The sequence below is a fragment of the Schistocerca cancellata genome, chromosome 10, assembly GCF_023864275.1.
Source record: "Schistocerca cancellata isolate TAMUIC-IGC-003103 chromosome 10, iqSchCanc2.1, whole genome shotgun sequence".
NCBI lineage: Eukaryota > Metazoa > Arthropoda > Insecta > Orthoptera > Acrididae > Schistocerca > Schistocerca cancellata.
The window spans coordinates 227,042,392-227,067,138 of NC_064635.1; the positions used below are offsets into that span (position 1 = coordinate 227,042,392).

A 24,747-nucleotide genomic window follows, 5' to 3' on the forward strand; every position below is an offset into this window, starting at 1 on the left:
TAGCACCATTTGTAATTAAATTAATGTAAATTAGGTACGTTTCGTGACTTTTCATTTAAGATTTCTGCTAATAGATGTAAGAGACATGAAATGTTATATTGTCGAAGTTGACGACCAATAGGAGCTTAACGGATCGTGGTGTAGAGACGTAGTGCCCGAATACAATTAGTATTCTGCCAATTATTCATTTCCAAGTTACTACAGAGAGTCTGAGGTTAACTGCCGATCACCACGAAGCCGTTAGCAAACTTGAATGCAAGCGTGGAACCTTAAACGATCTGGCGAAAGTCTCGAAGCTGCGATTCAATTACGCCCATAATTAACAGATAGCGGCCCCGCAAAATTGATAGTGGTATTATTAGATGTAATCTTCTCTAAATCTCACAGCATTTTTCTAGAAGCGAATTTGGCCACCAAGGGGAATGCGCACTCCATCAACAATGGCCGTCCGCTCCAGTTAATTTCAACAATTTTCTTTCCAGTGATTAATTCCAATTTCTGTTCAAAATCAAATTTTAGTTCTCTTGCGTGAGCAGACGCTTCATAATCTAATTCAAACCAGACAGAAAGAATTACGGAAACACTCTAGTTAGCACAGTATATGGACGCAGAGTAATTCGAACAAACATGAAAGTGATGAGGTAAAACAGAAATGGAATTAGCAATCAGACTGCAGCGAAATTGCGATATTCAGAGAAGACGAAGTGAAGTGATTCTACTACGTTGGAAGCAAGATAACGTAAATGAAACAAGGACGACACAAAAGGCAGACTGGCATAGATTTCTGACCAAAAGGTCTAGTGGTATAAAAGACAGACCAAAGTTTGATGAAGAAAGTTCTGAGAATTTGCGTCTGGTGCACCAGCAATGTAAGAGAATGAGTCGGGGAACTGAGAAGAAGGGAAACGAAGGGTGCTGAAAACTGGGTAGGCTGATGAGAAATGAGGACATTCTCCGCAGAATCATCCAGACTGGAATATTCGGATAGCACTCATTAGAAGTGGGGACAGGATGATGGGACATGCATTAAGACAGCCAGGTGTAACTTCTCGGTACTGAAGGGAGCGATAGAGGATAAGAACTGTAAAGTGAGACAGAGATTCAAATAGATCCAGCAAATAATTGAGGACATAGTGTGCACGGGCTGCTGTGAGATGAAGACTTTGGCGCAGGAGAGGAAGTAGTGATGGGCAGCATCAGAGGAATCAGAAAACTGATTAAGAAAAAAAACGAAAAAAATTCCGTTATGAATGTTGGAACTTCTTTTTTTAAAATAAGCACACGAAACCATAAAAAGTTCTTGTCTTAGTATACCGCCACTAGTTTCGACCTAACCAGTCATATTCCAGCAATGAAGAGGCGGATTTCTTTCATCGAGGACTTACTGAACGATTGATAGAGCCGTGTAACCGTCCTGTAGAGAGAGAAATAGTGCCATGTACCTGTGTAACTTTAAAGTGTAGTGTAGCATTCAACAAAAGTTACTTGGCCTGCCATAATAATGTGTAACTTACTTTTTGAGGTCCTCTCTTAGTTCTTGAATTTATCCATTCACCAATAGCAAGGACTACTGCTGACAACATTGTTTGACAGTTTCTTCTAAATTTTATCCTGTACAAAGGTATGAAATTATTCCGTTAGATAACGTTTCTCAGGCACAAATTACAATCACAGAGTTTGTAAAGCGATACAAACAGTTAATAGTGACAACGGAGTGCCTTAAAGAGTTTAATTACTACGTCAGCATATATCGACTAAAATTCTGTCAAAAAAAAAAGAGAGATGAGTATTTGGCCCTCTATGGACGAGCTCAACAAATTTGCAACGCTTGTAATAAATTGCCGTATCTGCATAGTGCGTAGCATTTTCTCACAATCGCCGTTCGTAACAGATTCGTGACGCTTCAGACTAAAAGCATGGAAAGTTGCGTTGCACTATCAGAATTTCTTGGACTATTTGAACAGTTGAATCTTTGGAGCACCGTCTAGCGTGGCCGCGTGTATTTCAGCTGTTGACATTTATCATTACTGATGTTGAAAAACGTAAGTTATCAACTTTAAATAAATATTATGTGATAGACGTCACTTTGAACTGTACCAGGCCAAAAAATTATTGTAGTAGACATTATTCCTAGAATTTGTCATCCTATGTTTAAAACGTTACAAATTTGTCAACTTAGGAATTTGCAAGCAAATTGTGTCACGGATGTTTAACGCTGGATAGCTGATGTCAGTAAGAACCGAAATTACTAATGCTGTGGAAGTCGACAACACACAATTTTTAAACTACGTAAACTTTTCACCACGCGCTCCGATTGGCCGCGGCATTGCCCTGCTGCCGGATGCTCTGGACAACGCATGACCGCGAAAGCTTTGCCTGCCGGAGATGGCGATGTATCCAAGGCGGCACGCGGGGACCTGTGGGCGAATCCGCCAGAGTCCCGACACATCCATTGTAGTTTGATGATAAGACGTACCGGGAACAAACCAGCCAACAGCTGTTGGTTCGCGTGCAGAAAGTCTTTTACAAATTGTGTCAGCCCTGAAAAGAGCCTTTTTTTGTAGCTAGGACATTGTTTACTTAAAGCAGCTGCTTGAACTGGCGACCCTCTGACGCGACAAAATCTGGATAACGTCGAACGGTGTTTTGCCGAACTCTTTCGAAGATCCCAGGCATTGCACTGATGTGATTGGCATCACGTTGAATGCTAACTATTAAAACCTCTTCGTTTCTAGGTGGTTCGCATCCAGGTGGGTAAAGTAGAACTTTGAAGAATGCCCACAGGAAAAAATCCTGTGGCGTGAGGTCTGGTGACCGCGGGGTCCATGTCCTACCAGCACCTCTGCCACTTACCCGGCTGCTGAAGAGTTCATTTAAATGTTAACGCACAGCACGACTGTTATGTGCAGGCGCCCCATCATGCTGCAACCACATGCGTAGCGTTATGTCCAGGGGAACATCTTGCAGCAGGCTGGGTAGAGTTTCTTAGAAAAAGTGAAAGTACTTTGCCCTAGCAAGTCGAGGAGGTAGACGGACCGGCCCAGTCAGATGGTCATCTAAAATGCCTGCCCAAATGTTAAGCGAAAATCTCCTGATGCCCGTGGACGTACGTGACGTGAGGATTTCCCCTTGCCCAGTAATGAGCGTTTCGTGTGCTGTAAAGGCCATCCCGATGGAAGATGCAGTCGTCGATAAACAACACAATGGCTGGGAAGTTGCGATTTCGTGTAATACGTCGTCAGAAACGACCGGCAAAACCGTGGCCTGTGTTCATAGTCCACGACAGGATTTACGTTTTGGACAGGTTGGAAACTAAAAGAATGCTGGCTCCCTCGAAACCTCTCAGACAAATCGACATGTGACCCCCCATGTCGTGTCCAACTGCTCGATTACTTGTCGGAGGTGCTTCCTCGAAGCGCTCGACGTCTCTTCAAATGCAGCATCCTGTCGTGTTCGAGGTCTTACAGCATCAGCATCATACCCCGCTAACGAGCCTGTTTCGCCAAGTCGCCAGTGAATTTGCTGTAAACGTTTGCTGGTGTGGGTGGCATCTTGCTAGGTACTGTTCCTCATACAACCGTCGAACTTAATGCGCATTACCGTCGGCTAGTCCATAAACAAAAACCATATCTCGTTTTTCTTCAAACGAATACCGTGCCGCCATGTTTACGGTATGACTAAATCGCAGGTGACGTGTGTGTGCTCCGAAACGAAGCTTTCGTGTGAATGCCTCTGACTGAGGTGGAGATAAACAGCAAGAGCTATTCGACATGTGTGTGTACCATGTTCGGGCAGTGATGGGGCGAGGGACGTTTGTATGTCTGAACAGACAACCATAGCGCTGCCCGTCAACAGACAAACGGCGTAGCGCGTAACGCCAAGTTTCCGTAGTTTAAAAATTGTGCGTTGTCGACTTACACAGCATCAGTAATTTTGGTTCCTGCTCGCATCAGCTATCCACGGTTAAAATTTCGTGCCACAATTTTTCTCCACCCTGTACATTGTGAATGCTGCAGTATATTATGAAAAGAAGAGAAGTGTTGTCGCTCATGAGATTGGTGGAGAGAATGACGATTGTTGCGTGGGTGACCCCTCTAGTGATAACGCTAAGTAAGGTGAAACGTTTGGATAAGAAGACCGAAGTAAGGCTTGGATTTGCTATCTACCAATTAGATTTCTCTACAGGGAGTCAATGGGAAGAGTGGGTAATTGAATTATACGGAACACAGATCGGCGAAGTACTACCATTGGCTATTGTTTTCTCTTCCTTGCTATGATGGTAGTAAATGCATGGCTATTGCAGAGGAGGGGCTGTGATTATTTTGGTGTACCCAAGAACAAGGCGAGGCCAGTTCAAAGTTCAGAGATGAAATAGCTCATGCCCTGTGCAAAATGAACAGGAATGTAAGTGGAGAAAATAGAGTAAGACGTTCTTCAAGTGTAGATACTGAATATGCAACGAAGAAGAAAACAGGGCGTGCGTCAGAGGCTGTACCCCAGAAGGTTGTTCGTCAGACAGAGTTGGATATCGGTCGGTACTGTCTGAGAAGAGAAGTAGATACAAGATGTTAAACTGCAAAGGAAGTCCATCAGTTATCTGCAAGTAGAGTAACGTCAATTTGAGTATCGAGAACAAAAGAAACCATTTTCCGGTATTTTATAAAGAAAAAAATCTATGAAATTCTTAGATATTTCCATCTGTTCAGAAAAGTACTATTCACAAGGCAAAATTTAATTCATCTGAATCTTTAAATGCCTGACATAAAATATATGTAACGCTATAAGATATATTATATAAACATGACTTAATACATTTTTATCAATATATGTTTATTCTGATCTTTAAGTAACACAAATATAGCAATAATGATAGAAGCTGAAGAAATGAATTAAAATTTGTGCCATGAACAGGACTTGAAACTGGCTCTCCTGCCTAATAGGCAGATGTGTCTGCCATTTCATCGCTGAAGTAGTATAGGTAACGTGGCTACATGCCCTCCCCTAACATAAACGTAAAGTCACGCATTTTTTCAGTTTTGTGTTAGGGAGGGCATTGGACTAGGGTTGTCTGTGTATCTGTGTTACCTATGTTGGTATGATGGTGCAAGCCGGCCGGAGTGGCCGAGCGGTTCTAGGCGCTACAGTCTGGAACCGCGCGACCGCTACGGTCGCAAGTTCGAATCCTGCCTCGGGCATGGATGAGTGTGATATCCTTAGGTTAGTTAGGTTTAAGTAGTTCTAAGTTCTAGGGGACTGATGACTTCAGAAGTTAAGTGCCATAGTGCTCAGAGCCATTTTTTTATGATGGTGTAATAGCTAACTCATTTGCCTAGTACACAAGGAAAAAAAGTAAGCAGGAGACCTGGGTTCAAGTGCTGACTGAGGTGCAAATCTTAATTCATTTCTTCAGCTTCTATTACTATTGCAGATAAAGTTGAGAATTGTATGTCTCAAGGAAAATTTAGGTTATCAGATTTGCAGTAAAACATTTAGAATTTTTTATCTTTATCGTTTCATAATTCTGTTCATTGGTGGTTAAAATAAATAATTGCAAACAGTTTAAAATGCTCTTAATAATAGGTTCTGCTGAAGAATTACTTCAGTTTCCAACTGGTCTTATTGAAAAACAGGAGTAATTCAGTGGGATCATTCCATACTGGCCTCACATTGAAAGACTCGTGGCTGAAACCCCCTGCCAGTCATACTGACACAGCTTCCTCCCCCCTCCTTCCACACCTCATCTCCCCCCCCTCTCCCTCCCCGCCCCCACCACAGAATGCCCCGAAACAACTTGTTTCATTCGTGGGCAGAACAGCCTGGCTACGTTGTCCAATCAGAATGGAGTGGACAGTGGTGTGGTACCTGCGAGCTTCCCGAGCGGTATCTTGGAGATCATGGCGGCGAGCTTGCCAGGGTCGGGCCAGCCCTTCTTGGTCATCTCGGTCCAGACGACGGTGGGGTTGACGCAGTTCGTGCGGATGTTGTGCGGGCCCAGCTCGAGCGCCATGGCCCGCGACAGCTGGTCCAGCGCGCCCTTGGTGGCCGAGTAGACGGCGTGGTTGGGGATGGCCACCTGCACAGAAGCGCAGGCCGGTGTTTAGCAGTCTGCAGGAGCAGACCGGGGGCGGCGTCAAGGCGGCGCAGCTGGGGCACCCACCATGGCGGTCTGGGAGGACACGTTGACGATGCTGCCGCCCTTCCCGTTCTTGATCATCCCGTCCGAGACGACCTGGCTGATGTTGATCACCGCCTTCAGGTTAACTTCGAAGCTCCTGTAAGCGACAAAACCTCTCGTTAGGGACCTAGGGCACACGTGGCAGAGTTGCAAGACAATGAACATGCTACCACCCAACGGAATAAACCGGCACAGGACTTACAGAAAAGTGGAAGGTTCTAAACATGAGCATCGACATCTCTACACTGAAAACTACCATAGGGAACGTGGCGGAAGGTGTATACTGTACCAGATACCTCTTACTCCACTTTTCTGTTGACATGTACAGCTACATCTAAAACCTTATCTCGTTCGGAATAAAATTCTGTCGGAAGTTGCAAATATATTTTTATTTCGTTTTACCAGTTTCGACATCTTCAGAAGCCTACAAAATTAGGGACTTCATAATTATTTAGAACTTGCAAAAAATGGTTCAAATGGCTCTGAGCACTATGGGACTCAACTTCTAAGGTCATCAGTCCCCTAGAACTTAGAACTACTTAAACCTAACTAACCTAGAGCCGTGACACACATCCATGCCTGAGCAGGATGCGAACCTGCGACCGTAGCGTCGCGCGGTTCCAGATTGTAGCGCCTAGAACCTCTCGGCCACCACGACCGGCTAGGACTTGCATAAAAATATATCTGAAAGGTAAGAAATCTACACTACTGGCCATTAAAATTGCTACACCACGAAGATGACTTGCTACAGACGCGAAATTTAACCGACAGGAAGAAGATGCTGTAATATGCTAAAGATTAGCTTTTCAGAGCATTCACACAAGGTTGGCACCGGTGGCGACACCTACAACATACTGACATGAGGAAAGTTTCCAACCGATTTCTCACACACAAACAGCAGTTGACCGGCATTGCCTGGTGAAACGTTGTTGTGATGCCTCGTGTAAGGAGGAGAAATGCGTACCATCATGTTTCCGACATTGATAAAGGTCGGATTGTAGCCTATCGCAATTGCGGTTTATCGTATCGCGACATTGCTGCTCCCGTTGGTCGAGATCCAATGACTGTTAGCAGAATATGGAATCGGTGGGTTCAGGAGGGTAATACGGAACGCCGTGATGGATCTCAACGGCCTCGTATCACTAGCAGTCGAGATGACAGGCATCTTATCCGCATGGCTGTAACGGATCGTGCAGCCGCGTCTCGATCCCTGAGTCAACAGATGGGGACGTTTGCAAGACAACAACCATCTGCACGAAGAGTTCGACGACGTTTGCAGCAGCATTGACTATCAGCTCCGAGACCATGGCTGCGGTTACCCTTGACGCTGCATCACAGACACGAGCGCCTGCGATGGTGTACTCAACGACGAACCTGGGTGTGCGAATGGCCAAACGTGATTTTTTCGGATGAAGCCGGGTTCTGTTTACAGCATCATGATGGTCGCATCCGTGTTTGGCGACATCGCGGTGAACGCACATTGTAAGCGTGTATTCGTCATCGCCATACTGGCGTATCACCTGGCGTGATGGTATGGGGTGCCATTGGTTACATGTCTCGGTCACCCCTTGTTCGCATTGACGGCACATTGAACAGTGGACGTTACATTTCAGACGTGTTACGACCCGTGGCTCTACCCTTCATTCGATCCCTGCGAAACCCTACATTTCAGCAGGAGACCGCACGACCGCATGTTGCAGGTCCTGTACGGGCCTTTTTGGATACAGAAAATGTTCGACTGCTGCCCTAGCCAGCAATTTCTCCAGATCTCTCACCAATTGAAAACGTCTGGTCAATGGTGGCAGAACAACTGGTTCGTCACAATACGCCAGTCACTACTCTTGATGAAGTGTGGTATCGTGTTGAAGCTGCATGGGCAGCTGTACTTGCACATGCCATCCTAGCTCTGTTTGACTCAATGCCCAGGCGTATCAAGGCCGTTATTACAGCCAGAGGTGGTTGTTCTGGGTACTGATTTCTCAAGATCTATGCACCCAAACTGCGTGAAAATGTAATCACATGTCAGTTCCAGTGTAATATACTTGTCCAATGAATACCCGTTTATCATCTGCATTTCTTCTTGGTGTAGCAATTTTAATGGCCAGTAGTGTATTACAGAAACTCACTCACTATTGGTTTAGCAGGTGTTTCTTCACAAAAGCGCAATGCCGTGATATGTCCAAAAATGTACATATTGTATGTGATTACTGCAATCACAGATTTACACTTTACAGTAAGTGAATCGCATCTACATACATGACAAGCTGTTGTGCTAGCAGCGACAAACATATATAAAAGCACATAAAAATTGTAATTAAGATATATAAAGAAGTTATATATAATATATTTGAAGAAAACATGGCACACAGATCTAATATATAAAAGGAATGTGTTAATTTTCACATTTTATGAGAGATACTATGCAATCAAGACAGTGTCTATTTTTAATGGAAGTTGATCAATCAACAAATCTTTCGAATTTAAGTGGGAATATTTCTATAAAACTTCCTGGCAGATTAAAACTGTGTGCCCGACCGAGACTCGAACTGGAGACCTTTGCAAAGGTCCCGAGTTCGAGTTTCGGTCGGGCACACAGTTTTAATCTGCCAGGAAGTTTCATATGAGCGCACACTCCGCTGCAGAGTGAAAATCTCATTCTGGAATATTTCTATACTTCAGATTCTTCATTTTATGTTGGGTTGAATCACTTCGTTTATGAGGAACAGTGATGAACAGAACACCACCAGGGGCTCGACGCTAAGTATGAATTGCAGAGAATATTGAAAGAGTTCGGCAAGCTATATTCTGTAGTCCTGATTGATCTGCCAGGAGACATCTGCTGAACTGAGCCTCAGCGATCGTTCAGTAAGGCGTCTTTTGCATGCTGATCTAGCATTTCATCCCTACAAAACGGCCAAGGTGCAGCAATTGAACCCTAGAGATTATGTACAGCTTTTAAATTTTGCTCAAGAAATGGAGGACATACTTGAGCAAAATGACAGCATTATTTTGTTTAAGAGTGATGAAGCTCAAGTTCATTCGAACAGCATAGTAAATCATCAGAACTATCGTTACTGGGCCAGAGAAAATCCTAAACTAATGCATGAGAGACCATTACATAGTACCAAGGTGACTGTGGTGTGTTGTAACTAGTGCAGATGTTACTGGTCCATACTTTTCAAGAGGATAATGAGAACACTGCAACTGTAACCTCAGAAAGTTATAGAGAGATGATCACTGAATTATTCCTATCTGAATTAAGAAGAAAACGTATTCTTATCCGACGAGTTTGGTTTCAGTAGGACGGGGCCACAACTCACGCAACAAGAATTTCAATGGAAGCTATTCGGACTGTTATTCGTGGTCACGTCATTTATCAGCTTGGTGACAGTAGATGGCCTGGTCGTTTCCCAGCAAATGCCGGGATGGTTCCTTTGAAAGGGCACGGCGAACTTTCTTCCCCATCCTTCCCTAATCCAATGAGACCGATGACCTCGCTGTGTGGTCTCCTCACCCAAACAACCCAACCTAACCCAACTCCTCATTCCTCAGATGTGTCCATGTGCGACTGTGCTTCATTGGCTTACCTCAAGTCACATGTATACGAGCATGAACCACGTGCACATGAAGGACTGAAGGAAGCAGTTCGTGTGGAAGTTGTTTAAATTGACAGAGTAATGTTGGGCAGAGTGGAACGCCTTCAGAAGTGCATCGCTGATAACGGCTGTCACCTGGGAGACCATGTTTTCAGGCATTAATTTTGTAAAACGGAAACATCATTTGAGTATTATTTTGCTAATAAATGTTTTTGAAGCACAAGTAACGATATATATATATATATATATATATATATATATATATATATATATATATATTAAACGTCCGTCCTTTATCCCTCAGCCGATATAAGCTGACCACAATATTATCGCACTTGGGAGAAAGTGCTCTCTCGTCGACTAATCGTGAGTCAGCGCATAGTCGGGGCTGATAGCGTATACACAACTGACCTGAAAGCATTGACACTGCGATGAATTTTCCTTAGTGGCCACTGTAGTTGTGAACTGTAACATCGCCGCGTGTTTCAGACAGGTAATAATTTCGCGGTTAAGTGACAGAGTACGCTGAAAGTGGGTCTTAATCGCAAGGCATTGTAAAGAACAGTCATTATCACAGAATGAATTTCTTTTATTTCCATCAGTGGTCACAAAAGTACCGGTTTCGGTTAGCAACGATCATCTTCAGATCTGCAGCAAAATATGGGAGAGGAAAGACAAACAATAAACACTTTACATCTTAAAAGAAAAAAAAACGCGACAATGAATATTATTATTTTCATAGAATTGGGTTCAAATGGCTCTGAGCACTATGGGACTCAACTGCTGAGGTCATTAGTCCCCTAGAACGTAGAACTAGTTAAACCTAACTAACCTAAGGACATCACAAACATGTATGCCCGAGGCAGGATTCGAACCTGCGACCGTAGCGGTCTTGCGGTTCCAGACTGCAGCGCCTTTAACCGCACGGCCACTTCGGCCGGCATAGAATTGGGAATATGTACTTAAAATATATGGAGGCATACTTAATCTTCAATATGTCCTAATTAAAAGGAAGCGAAATGGCATCGTCACAAATTACACGCAAAGTCAGCCTAGCTTCGTAGTGGATACACTGATCAGCCAAAACATTATGACGACTGCCCACAGCAACGTTGGATGCACCTGGTGGCGTTGCGGGCACATGACACGGCAACAAAAGTATGTAGGTGGAGCAGACACGTAATAGTAAACACCCTAGCTACGATATGGACTGAAAACGGGGAAATTGATTGAGATAAGCGACTTTGACAAAGGGCAGATTATTGTTACACAGTGCCTTTGAAGGAGTATCTAGAAAATGGCGAAGCTGGGCGAATGTTCACGTGCTACTGTCGTCAGCATCTACGGAAAGAGGTAGAAGGACAGTGAAACTACCACTAGGCACTAAATGGCTGGATGTCCATGACTTGACGTGATGCGGCAACGAAAGTATGTAAGCGAAGATATGGACTGAAAATGGGGAAATCAATTGAGAAAAGTGACATTAACAAAGAGCAGACTATTGTTACTCTGAGCCTGTGGAGGACTACCTAAAAAACGGCGAAGCTAGGCGAATGTTCATGTGCTACTGTCATGAGCATCTATGGAAAGAGGTAGAAGGAAAGTGAAACTACCACTAGGTACTAAATGGTTGGACGTCCATGACTTCACAAAACGTGGCGTTTGGAGCCTTGTCCGCTTAATAGAGTAGGATAGATTGCGGCATCACTGCCAAAGGCGTACAACGCTAGTGCAGTCACACGTGTTTCGGAGCACACAGTTCATCGTACACTGTCGAACATGGAGCTCTGCAGCAAACCATCCCTATGTTGACCCAACGACATCGTCAATTACGACTGCAGTGGGCACGGTAGCATCGGGATGGGACCGTCCAGCAATGGAAACTCGTCGGCTCTTCAGATGAACCACATTTCCGATGGTCTCCTTCACAAACGCCGTCAACGAGGTGAAAGACGGCTCGTAACATGCAGCACACCCTGGCCACAGGCCGGCGGCAGCAGTATTATGCTATGGGAGACATTCTCCTGCAGTTGCATGGGATCTGTGGTAGAAATCGAAGACACGCTGACAGCTGCAAACCACCTGCATCCCTTCATGCTTGACGCCTATGTCATCTTTCAGCAGTACAAATGTCCACGTCTCGGAGCCCGAACGGTGGTACAGTGATTCGAGGAACATTACAGTGAAGTCATGTTGGTGTTTCGGACAAATTCGCCTGATGTAAATCCTGCTGAACCCATCTGGGTTGCTATCGGGCGCCATCACCGCGTACACAAATCAACGGTCCATGATTTACGCGAGTTACATGACCTATGCGTAGACATCTAATGCTGCATAAATCCACAAATTTACCAACAAAACTGTCGGATTCCTGATACGCAGAATCAGTGATATTTTTCGTTCCAGAGACATACGAACAAGCTATTAAGCAGATGGTGTTAATGGTTTGGCTCATCAGTGTATTTAAAATATGGGGTAAACTAGGCTGGTGGGATCATACTGCTAATAGCGTTACCGCTCATATCAAGCTGTTGTACAGTACCACAACATATGTTTGAATCGTAAGCTCTTTAGATGTCGGTACTGAAGTCTACACATATTACTCAATTATAAAATTGTTCAGAATTCAATAAAATGAAAAAATGTAATAGGTAAAGTCTGTTGTGAACTTACCCAGTGCATAAGTTATTTCAGTGATACAATGTAGTAAATTAAAAACACAAATAAACGTAGATTTTAAATTGTTAAGAAGAAATTGCTTCTGAGACGTTCTTGCGGTCATTTTACATAAAAGTAATGACAAATACAAGAAAAAGATTATGTAGTTAATAAAGTAAATAAAACTGATAAAATAATTAGTGAAAGACGCGAAATGGATGACAATAAAAGACTCAAGCCAGATAGATCAACGCCATCTGTTGGTATAGCCGTTAGAATGCAGCGTAGGCGAGAAGTCGGAGGAAATTAACCACCAGAGGGCCTCTCGTGCCATGAGATACACCGATCCAAGGAAAGTATAATAAAATATTGAACACTCACTCAATAATGTTATTGTATTGCTAATGAACTTCATTACATATACAGAGAAGGAACAATCGAACACGAAAGTGATATGTACAGTGTAAGAAAACTAATCCAACACGTGATGTACTCTATACTACCGAGTTAGGTGGCGCAGTCGTCAGACACTGGATTCGCATTCGGGAGGCTGGCCGCGGTGGCCGAGCGGTTCTAGGCGCTCAGTCCGGAACCGCGCGACTGCTACGGTCGCAGGTTCGAATCCTGCCTCGGGCATGGATGTGTATGGTGTCCTTAGGTTAGTTCGGTTTAAGTAGTTCTAAGTTCTAGGGGACTGATGACCACAGATGTTAAGTCCCATAGTGCTCAGAGCCATTTTTTTCGCATTCGGGAGGACGACGGTTCAATCCCGCGTCCGGTCTCCTGATTTAGGTTTTCCGTGATTTCCCTAAATCACTTCAGGCAAATGCCGGAATGGTTCCTGTGAAATGGCACGGCCGACTTCCTTCCCCATCCGTCCCTAATCCGATGGGACCGATGACCTCGCTGTCTGGTCTCCTTCCCCAAACAACTCCCCCAACCCCCAACTCTATACTAGGCAACGAAAGGGCAAAATATACACAAGAGAGGTGTTCAATAATTCATCAGGCAATCACCGTAGGTCGTACCACTCGCTCCTGGATTTTTCCCTTACCAGCTCTGCTCGTCCTGTCCGCCTATCCCCACCCTCACCTATGTTGGACTCGCCATTGACCGTCACCTCATCTGGATCCCTCATATACACTCTATCCAGTCCAAAGCCCACAACCGCCCCCATCTCCTTAAACTCCTCTCTGGCCAGACATGGGGTTTGAACCCCTCTACCATCTTCCACACCTAAAAACCCTTAATCTGTCCCATCCTCTGTTATGCCAGTCCTGCCTGGATATGCACCCTCCCCCCCAAATTCTATAAGTCCCTCCAGATCCTCGAGCACCATGCATTCCACCTCGCCTTCCGTATATGCCTGCCGTCCCCCACGCGGATCCTCTATGACCTGATTCCTTTCCTCCATCTGCTCCTTTTGCTTGAACGTGTCTGTGTCCTCTACACCCCTGCCGACTTGATCCCCCTCATCCCTTGGCTGCTCCTCTCCTCTCCAACCCCCACCCACTGCTGAATCTTTACCATCGTGTCCTCCCCTTTCCTCCACCTCGACACCCTTCATCTCCTTTCCCAAGGTGGCTTTCGCCAACTACCCCTCCCAGATGATACCCTCTCTCCCTCCATTTATCCCTCCTATCAACTATGATCCTCACCTTCTCCTCCCTCCCTCTGTTCTTTTCCTGGGCTCCCTCTCCCCCCTTCCATTCTGTTTTTTCTGCACCTACCCACTCCTTGGCTCCATTCTCTCCCCCCTTTTTCTTTCCCCTCCACTATCTTCCACCACTGTGCTCCCCCTTTTTCTGTTCCCTCCCTCCATCAGCTCGCCTCTTCCACCCCCCCCTCATCTGTCCATGCCCTCCCCCCCCCCCTCCATACCCATATGCCTTCGTACTCACTAGTGCAGTGTTTTCCGTGAATGATCAGTGTTGTGCGTCCCCTTTTTAAAGCGCTGTGAACAGAACCCAGACTCTCGCCATGTTTTTTAATTGTGCCTGTCTATTTCCTAAGTGTTCAGACTCTCGCCATGTTTTTTAATTGTGCCTGTCTATTTCCTAAGTGTTTTTAATCAGCATCTTTTATGTTCTGTTCAGAACTTTTTCGCCATGTACCAGTTTTAAATAGTCACCGTTTTATCACCTTTTAATTGTTATATCTGCTCATTATGTTTTTTAACTTTATCGGTACGCTGCAGAGCGGTGTATTACGCTGCTGCCAGCCCGTCCTCCCTTTGGGGGGGGGGGGGGGGGGGTGAGAATCTAAATACAATAAGGAAAAAAAAATTCATATGTACCACTATGAAATAAAGCAAAGTGGTCATTGGGTACAAAACTGCGTTGCCCATTGAGCCTTTTACTGGCTCCTGTTTTTTTGGCTCTGTCAATTTCAAGCTCTTCCAGTTATTTGAGAGCATCTCCTTTTTGCGCTCTGTGAAGAATAAGCCTAATTCTGTCATTACTGCCTTTACTATGGCCGGTTTCTGCTAAATTCAACCCAAAGGCAGTTTTGTTACTTGGCTGTCAATCCTCAACTTAAACCTTATATTAAAAGAGCGGCTGGTCTGGCCAATGTACTACTAAACACAATTATTGATCCCGATCCTGTGTACACCACAACGATCAAAATTGTTATATGCGATTCTCAGCCATTGATTTACGCGAAGTTTTAGAGCTTATTAACTTGAAAACCACATCCAATTTGATGAAACATGTTTCTGTTTGTTGGGCCACATTACTGTGAAATTGCAGGGTGATGGTTTTCACCCTTTCTTATTAGTACTGTTTCCTGACTGAACCAAGCGATTGCCCACTGCCATTTACAGAAAAACCACTCGCTATTGCAATCTGCTTGAAAATATCTGAGTATTTCATCGTCGAGTGCAAAGTGAACGAAAGAGGTGTAGAAGGCTGTTTTATATCGTGGACGAAGGAGTGAACTGACGTTGATGATAAATACAGACTGATTCACGAAGATATGCAAATATTTTAATGTTTTATTCTACAAATAAAACTAAAGAAAAGTTCATATAAACATAGCTCCGCAAATGTTTAGTTACGGAGTTACAGATAATAAAAGATTTTGCCAGAAATTTAGCAACTTTGCTAATATGAACCCATCGAAAAACTGTGCGAGGTTAAAGTAAATATCCATTTATTTTGTTGTTATTGATCTGGTTAATCTGATAAAACATGTGCCAGACGTGTATCTGCAGTAGGTTTTCAGAACATCCAGTGAAACAAAGAAGTAATGTCGTAAAATTTTTAATTTGTTAACTACTTGGCCCAACTTTGTTTTTAAATCCAAGACAATTGCACAAAGTTTTCCATGGAAGCTGTACAGAATTTAATTTCGGAAAAATCATGGTAATAACTTTAACTGAGACGGTATGAATGTGTCAGATAATCTGCTTTTACTAATACCATAGCACACGTGAATTCATTCTAAACCGGAAAAAACAAAGCTCAGTCTTAAGAAAGTTGTACAGTGTACATAAAATTTCACAATACATTCACGATAAATGTTCAAAAATGTCTCCACCGAGTTCAATGCATTTAACTGCACGTGTATGAACAGATTTTGTTGCTCGTTTCAGTTTCACAGGTTTGTTCTTAATTTCGTCTATTGCATTCATAATGCGAGCAAGTAATGCTTAACATGTATTGACTTTGAACTCATAAACTATGTCGTTCATCCATCCACATACACAAAAATTCATTGGTGTTAAATCGGGGGATATGGTTGGCCACAGACGTGTAGCACCACGACCAATCCATTTCTGGGAAAAATGGTCTTTTAAATGTGTAGAAACGGCGTTGTTGAAATGTGGAGGCGTGCTGTCATTTTGAAAATACGTTTGCAATCGCGTAGCAAGTGGAACACCTTCGAGCAAGCGGGGCATTTCTTCTTGAAGGAACTATAAGTACATCTCGCCAATTAGACGTCCTAGGAAAATGAGTGGTTCAGTAAAGTGTATGTTGATTATACCAAACCACACATTTACACTAAATCGCTGCTGGAAATTGCGTTGCACTGTTGCATGTGGGTTTGCTTCAGACCAACGTGCTCGTTACGTAAATTGTTTATACCATCGCGAGTAAACTGCGCCTCATCAGTAAATAACATGTACTTGTGTAACTGTCAATTAGTATTTAATCAGTTGCACAACTCCAAGCGAAGGACTGGATCTTCCGGATGTAAATGATGCACTTTTGGTTATGGTAAGGACACAGATTATTGTACTTCAGTGTACACCATACCTTAGATTGTGAAATGCCTGATCGTTGAGAGATACGTCGTGTACTGGTACCCGGGCTACGTTGAACAGTATCCATCATACCCTCATCATTGTCTTCACGTATCGAGCGCCCGTACTGATTATGAACACTAGGTAGAAAACCTGTCTCCCGTAACATTCGAAATACTCGACTAATGGTTCTAGCATTCGGAATCCTCCGAGTTGGATGACGTACGCGATATTGGTTAACTGCAGCCGTAGCATTACCATCACATTTGCCATAAATAAACACCATATCGGCGTATTCCTCTGTCGTAAATTTGAAAGGCATCCCTATTTCATAAATAATCTACAAACTACAACAGTTACTATGTGGTTTCACTGAAATACACTGTTGTTGTTATGATATTTCACTGAACAATACAGAAAACTAACTCGTTTCAAGGTTAGGAAACGACTGAATTAACTCACTAACGGTTGCCAACAATAACATAAAAGTTTCTACATTCTTAATGGAAAGTAAACAAATTTACTTGTATAATAATCTTTGCTTCTCTGAACGTTCTGGAAAACTACTGCAGATACATGCTTGGGACATGTCTTATTAGATTCACCAGACCAATAACAACATAAATGGAAATCGTGCTTTACTTTAACCTCATACAGTTTCGCGATGGCTTCATATTAGCGAAGTTGCTAAATTTCAAGCAAAATCTTTTATTAGCCGTAGCTCCGTAACTAAACATTTGCGGACCTACGTTTATATGAACTTTTTTTCTTTAGTTTTACTTGCAGAATAACATATTAAAATATTTGTGTATCTTCGTGAATCACCCTGTATATGTGCATGTGGGTTTTTTGAAAATGGAAAGTTTATGTTCATTGTTTACTTTTTTAAAGGTAAAAATGGTTCAAATGGCTCTGAGCACTATGCGACTTAACTTCTGAGGTCATCAGTCGCCTAGAACTTAGAACTAATTAAACCTAACTAACCTAAGGACATCGCACACATCCATGCCCGAGGCAGGATTCGAACCTGCGACCGTAGCGGTCGCCCGACTCCCGACTGTAACGCCTAGAACCGCACGGCCACTCCGGCCGGCTTTTAAAGGTAAGGCCTAGGTAATTAGTAGAGTTCTCGTTTTCTACTTCTGCAGTAAGAGATAGTTTTGGATGCATACTGCCTATTGTTTGTGCAAATGCGTTTATGTATTTGGTGTCACCCTCTATAAGCAATAAGGAATCGTCGACATAATGTTTATCGTATAAGTTTTTTTCTTTTAGCTGTGGAAAACTGGCAAAAACTGTCATTATAAATGGTTCAAATGGCTCTGAGCACTGTGGGACTTAACATGTGAGGTCATCAGTCCCCTAGAACTTAGAACTACTTAAACCTAACTAACCTAGGGACATCACACACATCCATGCCCGAGGCAGGATTCGAACCTACGAGCGTAGCGGTCGCGCGGTTCCAGACTGAAGCGCCTAGAACCGCTCGACCACACCGGCCGTCGTCATTATAAATCATTCAAAAAACATATCAAGGTGCCAGCGCATTCCAAGGCTATCTTATTCTTAAATTCTAAAAATTAAATTATACTGTACATTCTGCAGTACTAATCTTATTATGGGTTATCAGATTACAATTGATAATTTCTATTACTTATTTTATTAGGATGTTACTGGAGAGGTTTTTTATCTTCAGAAATGCTATTGTTGCATATTTGGTATTTGTATATCCTTGATTGCCTTTGCTATCTCAGAACTTTTTTTAATCCTGTAAATAGGTACTAAACCTGTAAACCGATTTACATTTCTTATTACTTCTACAGCAGTAAAACACTTATTCATAATATTTACTGGTGTCGGTCATGGTCACATTCTGACCAAAACCTGTACCATTATAAAGACGTGTTTTATTGCAGTTGAGACGGTTTTAATCCATTTTTAGCCAGACAGCTGTTTCTCCAAGAGAAATGTTCTCAAAAATTATTGTTGCTGTTAAGAAAGTTATTTAGTTTACAACATGATAATGACATGTTGTTGAGGATCCAGCGAATCATGTGTAGATTATGGGATCCGAAACAAAAGGCGTTTTGGCGAAAATGTTCACATTAGTACATCTACATTTCTACATTTATACTCCGCAAGCCACCCAACGGTGTGTGGCGGAGGGCACTTTACGTGCCACTGTCATTATCTCCCTTTCCTGTTCCAGTAGCGTATGGTTCGCGGGAAGAACGACTGTCTGAAAGCCTCTGTGCGCGCTCTAATCTCTCTAATTTTACATTCGTGATCTCCTCGGGAGGTATAAGTAGGGGGAAGCAATATATTCGATACCTCATCCAGAAACGCACCCTCTCGAAACCTGGCGAGCAAGCTACACCGCGATGCAGAGCGCCTCTCTTGCAGAGTCTGCCACTTGAGTTTGTTAAACATCTCCGTAACGCTATCACGGTTACCAAATAACCCTGTGACGAAACGCGCCGCTCTTCTTTGGATCTTCTCTATCTCCTCCGTCAACCCGATCTGGTACGGATCCCACACTGATGAGCAATACTCAAGTATAGGTCGAACGAGTGTTTTGTAAGCCACCTCCTTTGTTGATGGACTACATTTTCTAAGGACTCTCCCAATGAATCTCAACCTGGTACCCGCCTTACCAACAATTAATTTTATATGATCATTCCACTTTAAATCGTTCCGCACGCATACTCCCAGATATTTTACAGAAGTAACTGCTACCAGTGTTTGTTCCGCTATCATATAATCATACAATAAAGGATCCTTCTTTCTATGTATTCGCAATACATTACATTTGTCTATGTTAAGGGTCAGTTGCCACTCCCTGCACCAAGTGCCTATCCGCTGCAGATCTTCCTGCATTTCGCTACAATTTTCTAATGCTGCAACTTCTCTGTATACTACAGCATCATCCGCGAAAAGCCGCATGGAACTTCCGACACTATCTACTAGGTCATTTATATATATTGTGAAAAGCAATGGTCCCATAACACTCCCCTGTGGCACGCCAGAGGTTACTTTAACGTCTGTAGATGTCTCTCCATTGAGAACAACATGCTGTGTTCTGTTTGCTAAAAACTCTTCAATCCAGCCACATAGCTGGTCTGATATTCCGTAGGCTCTTACTTTGTTTATCAGGCGACAGTGCGGAACTGTATCGAACGCCTTCCGGAAGTCAAGGAAAATGGCATCTACCTGGGAGCCTGTATCTAATATTTTCTGGGTCTCATGAACAAATAAAGCGAGTTGGGTTTCACACGATCGCTGTTTCCGGAATCCATGTTGATTCCTACATAGTAGATTCTGAGTTTCCAAAAACGACATGATACTCGAGCAAAAGACATGTTCTAAAATTCTACAACAGATCGACGTCAGAGAGATAGGTCTATAGTTTTGCGCATCTGCTCGACGACCCTTCTTGAAGACTGGGACTACCTGTGCTCTTTTCCAATCATTTGGAACCTTCTGTTCCTCTAGAGACTTGCGGTACACGGCTGTTAGAAGGGGGGCAAGTTCTTTCGCGTACTCTGTGTAGAATCGAATTGGTATCCCGTCAGGTCCAGTGGACTTTCCTCTGTTGAGTGATTCCAGTTGCTTTTCTATTCCTTGGACACTTATTTCAATGTCAGCCATTTTTTCGTTGGTGCGAGGATTTAGAGAAGGAACTGCAGTGCGGTCTTCCTCTGTGAAACAGCTTTGGAAAAAGGTGTTTAGTATTTCAGCTTTACGCTTGTCATCCTCTGTTTCAATGCCATCATCATCCCGGAGTGTCTGGACATGATGTTTCGAGCCACTTACTGATTTAACGTAAGACCAGAACTTCCTAGGATTTTCTGTCAAGTCGGTACCTAGTATTTTACTTTCGAATTCACTGAACGCTTCACGCATAGCCCTCCTTACGCTAACTTTGACATCGTTTAGCTTCTGTTTGTCTGAGAGGTTTTGGCTGCGTTTAAACTTGGAGTGAAGCTCTCTTTGCTTTCGCAGTAGTTTCCCAACTTTGTTGTTGTACCACGGTGGGTTTTTCCCGTCCCTCACAGTTTTGCTCGGCACGTACCTGTCTAAAACGCATTTTACGATTGCCTGGTGTGGACTGACAAGACAGCCAGTCCACAGTGACGGATAACCGAAAGGCACGCGTTTACACACGCCGGCTGGCGTTTTGTCTGAAACAGGATACGTAATGAATGCTATAAGAAAAGTACGTAGCTGCTGGAATACTTAACTTTAATCCATCATTTGTATACAGCATTCTTGATGATACAAGTAAGACTCTCTCTAGATATGGTTAATGGCGCCTTGCTAGGTCGTAGCCATGGACTTGGCTGAAGGCTATTCTAACTGTCTCTCGGCAAATGAGAGAAAGGCTTCGTCAGTGTAGTCGCTAGCAAAGTCGTCCGTACTACTGGGCGAGTGCTAGTACGTCTCTCAAGACCTGCCGTGTGGTGGCGCTCGGTCTGCGATCACTGACGGTGACGACACGCGGGTCCGACATGTACCAATGGACCGCGGCCGATTTAAAGCTACCACCTAGCAAGTGTGGTGTCTGGCGGTGACACCACAAGTACCGTGCCTACTTAGGTGTGACACTCATAGAAAGATCCGTAGCCATGCGTTTGGCATATCTTCCCCATCAATTCTGTCAGCTATTGCCACACTTTAATCTTATTTACAAGAGATGTATATATATACAACAGAGCAAGCTGAACTAAACCCCGTCCGAACAGGCCATGAAGGCCCGACGATACCGACCAGTCGCCGTGTCGTCCTCAGCCCACAGGTGTCGCTTGATGTTGATATGGAGGGGCATGTGGTCAGCATACTGCTCCCCTGGCCCTATGGCGGTTTATGAGACCGGAGCCGCTACTTCTCGATGAAGTAACTCCTCTGTTTGCCTCACAAGGGCTGAGTGCACCGCGTTTGCCAAGAGCGCTCGGTAGACCAGAGGGTCGCCCATCCAAGTGCTAGCCCAGCCCGACAGTGCTTAACGTCGGTGATCTGACGGAAACCGTTGTTACCGTTGGCTGCAATGGAATAACGATTTTGCTTATTTGAATGACACCATGTTCGTTTTTTGCTGTCAATGAATTTACTTTACTATTGCGATTTCGGCATTTGTGCCATTTTCAAGCATCTACGCTATCTGATCAGAAGTGTCTGGACATCCTGTGTATTTCAGAATTGACCACCAGATGTCATGAGAGGTGGACATGCCATTATAAAAGGAGGTGGGTGTTGATGCTTTGACTGCATTCCCTTCTAACTTGCCTTCCCTCTCGATCTCCCACTCCATCCCTCCTGCCTCTTCGTGCTCCCCCGAACCCCCCCCCCCCCACTTTTTTTTCTTTTCCTCTCATCCTGGGGCCCCCCACTGCACTTTCCTCTCCCCTCTTTCTCCCTCCTCTCTGGCCCCCTCTCTCTCGGCAGGTCCCTGTTGACAGATCTTTGTGTGTCCTCCATCGCTTACGGTGGTTTCGTTCTGTGTGTTTTCATACTGTTGCCAACTTTCAACTTGTGCGTGTGACTGCAGTGTCTTTTAAATGCTCCACGACTCGCAAACTGTGTTGTTTTAACTTTATGTCGACTTTTTTTAACTGTCCCACAATAAACATCACTGTTTAAGTGTATGTTTTAACCCCCATTGTCTGCATTTATCTTGTTTTTATGTACCCCTTTTTCCACCTCTTTGATGTACAGTGGGGCAGGTGAATGAAATCAAAATAAAGAAAAAAAATGCGTAGTCAGTGAAGCAGTAAGAACACAATCGATTAGTCAGGAGAGCTCAGTGACTTTAAACGTGGACTGGTCATTGGATGTGACCTGAGTAATCAATCCGTCAAGGATATTTCAATACTTGTAAAGCTGCCCAAGCCAGCTGTTGGCGTAGTGATCGTGAAGTGGAAACGGGATGGAACAACCACAACTAAACCAAGATGAGGGAGACCTGATATACTGATGGGCAGAACCGTCTATCATCGTGGTGGGTGGCTGTATAAAGTCGCACGAAATTGGTGGAAGGAATCCCTGGTGAGTTCCAAACTTCTACCAGCAGTCCAGGTAACACAATGACAGAAAGTTAAGAATCAGCTACAACAGTCGAGCAGGTCCTCATAAGTCAAACATTTCTGCAGCCAATGCTAGGCGATACTTGGGCTGCCACTGGGCAGTAGATGACTGGAAACGAGTTATTTCGAGCCTCATGCTACACCTTGTGACAATCCGATGGAAGGGTTTGGATTTGGTGATTGTATAGAGAACACTACCAGTCATCACTTGTAGTGCCAACAGTGGAGTAAGGATGTGATGGTGTTTCGGTATGGGGACCTTTTCGTGCTTTGGGTGTGGTCACCTAACTGCGCCCAAGTAAACGCCAAATGCGGAAGCATATGAACACATTTAGCGGGATTGTGTACTGCGTGTACTAGGGGAACAGTTTGGTGAGGACGATTGTTAGTATCAGCATGACTGTGAATAGCAGCATCTATGGTTTGTGGGCAATAACAATACAGAAATGGACTGGCCCGTCCAGAGTCTTGAGTCTGCAGAGAGCTAGAACGTCGACTCAGATCTAGACGCTAGCGTCCAATTTAACTATCTCCTCTGGTTTCGGCTCCTGCGGAAGAATGGGCTGCCATCCCTCCACAGAGACTCAGACACCTCACTGAAATAGCTGTCCGCCCCGATAGTTAAATGGTCAGCTGGCCAGAATGCCGTGCAAAGGGGCTCGGGTTCGATTCACGGCTGGATCAGAGATTTACTCCATTCAGGGACTGGGTGTTGTGTTGTCTTCATCATCATCTCATCCCCATCGATGCGCAAGTCACCTAAGTGACATCAACTCGAAAGACTTGCACCCGGCGACTGGCATAACCGACGGGAAGCCCCAGCCAGACGACATTTCATTTCACTGAAATCGCTCCCAGCAGAGTTCAAGCCGCTATGAAGGCAGAAAGTGGACACAATCCACATCAGTATCTACCACCAGATGTGCGGATACTTCTGATGAGATAATGGATAGAGTATGATGCAATATATTGAGAACCACACAATGTCAGGTTATCATCAGGGAGGAGTGAAGTGGCCACTCCAACAAAAATTGAATTTTCGACAACTCGTGGTTGTTGCCAGATGCTTGCCACTTCTACATTTTAAATCTGCATATAATTAGGTATCACACCGAATATTTTTGATAGAAAATGAAACGGTTGTGCTGCACTGGTGGCCACGAGCCCCTTCTGGGGAAGTTCGGCCACCAGGTTGCAAGATTTATTACAGGGACGCCACATTGGGCTACTTGCGCGTCGCTGATGATGAAATGACTTTGAGGGCAACACAACACCCAGTCCATGAGCAGAGAAAAACTGCAACCCAGCCAGAGTCGAAACCAGACGCACTGCGTGGTAGGGAAACACGTTACCACTCAGCTAAGCAGGCGGAAGTGTTTAACAGAAATAGTGATATATAGAAACAATACATATCTTTCTGAAGGCTTACACACTGATCACTTTCCCTACCCTAAGGGGGTAAAGGCCAGTTGCAGTGAAACAGGATCCCTTGTCTGTTGTTCTGATTTCCGGACGTACTGTCTACGCATATTTATGCCCTAATACCTGAAACAATGCGAAGCAGCTGCAGTAGACCGTTTTCAGTCGAATTTTTGTATCAGACCGGATGTAAGAACAGATTTTAGACAATATAAATTAATCATCTGAAATTCGTCACAAAGGGACAGAGTGGCGGATCTGGAGTATTAAGCGTGATTTAGGGAAGTAACTAACTCTTACTAGAGTATATTTCCGGATCGGGTGCCATGTCGCATTAGTGGTAACAAATGTGAGTACCGAAACGAAAAAAAAGCAAAAGAAACTAGAAGCTACATCTGTATCGAAAAGGCGTTGTTTGAACTCTGATATAAAAAAAAATATATCTCTACTTATCAGTGAGGTATGTCTTTTACCGGTCCAATAATAGTGAGTGTTTTTACACTCCAAGAAAAAAAAAAAAACGACGCACCACGCAAGAATTATACGAATGGGACGGAAATCGGTAGATGTGAA

General features: G+C 43.9%; 1 protein-coding gene across 1 annotated transcript in view; it reads right to left on the reverse strand.

The window, feature by feature from the left end:
* The window catches only part of LOC126106436 (D-erythrulose reductase-like), a 66,401-nt gene that overhangs the window by 17,581 nt on the left and 24,073 nt on the right, over window positions 1–24,747 (reverse strand). Inside the window, exons 3-4 of the mRNA XM_049912716.1 lie at window positions 6,158–6,272; window positions 5,863–6,073 (exon numbers count right to left, since the gene is read on the reverse strand). Coding sequence (XP_049768673.1) covers window positions 5,863–6,073; window positions 6,158–6,272 — 326 coding nt within the window. The remainder of the gene's footprint in view (window positions 1–5,862; window positions 6,074–6,157; window positions 6,273–24,747) is intronic.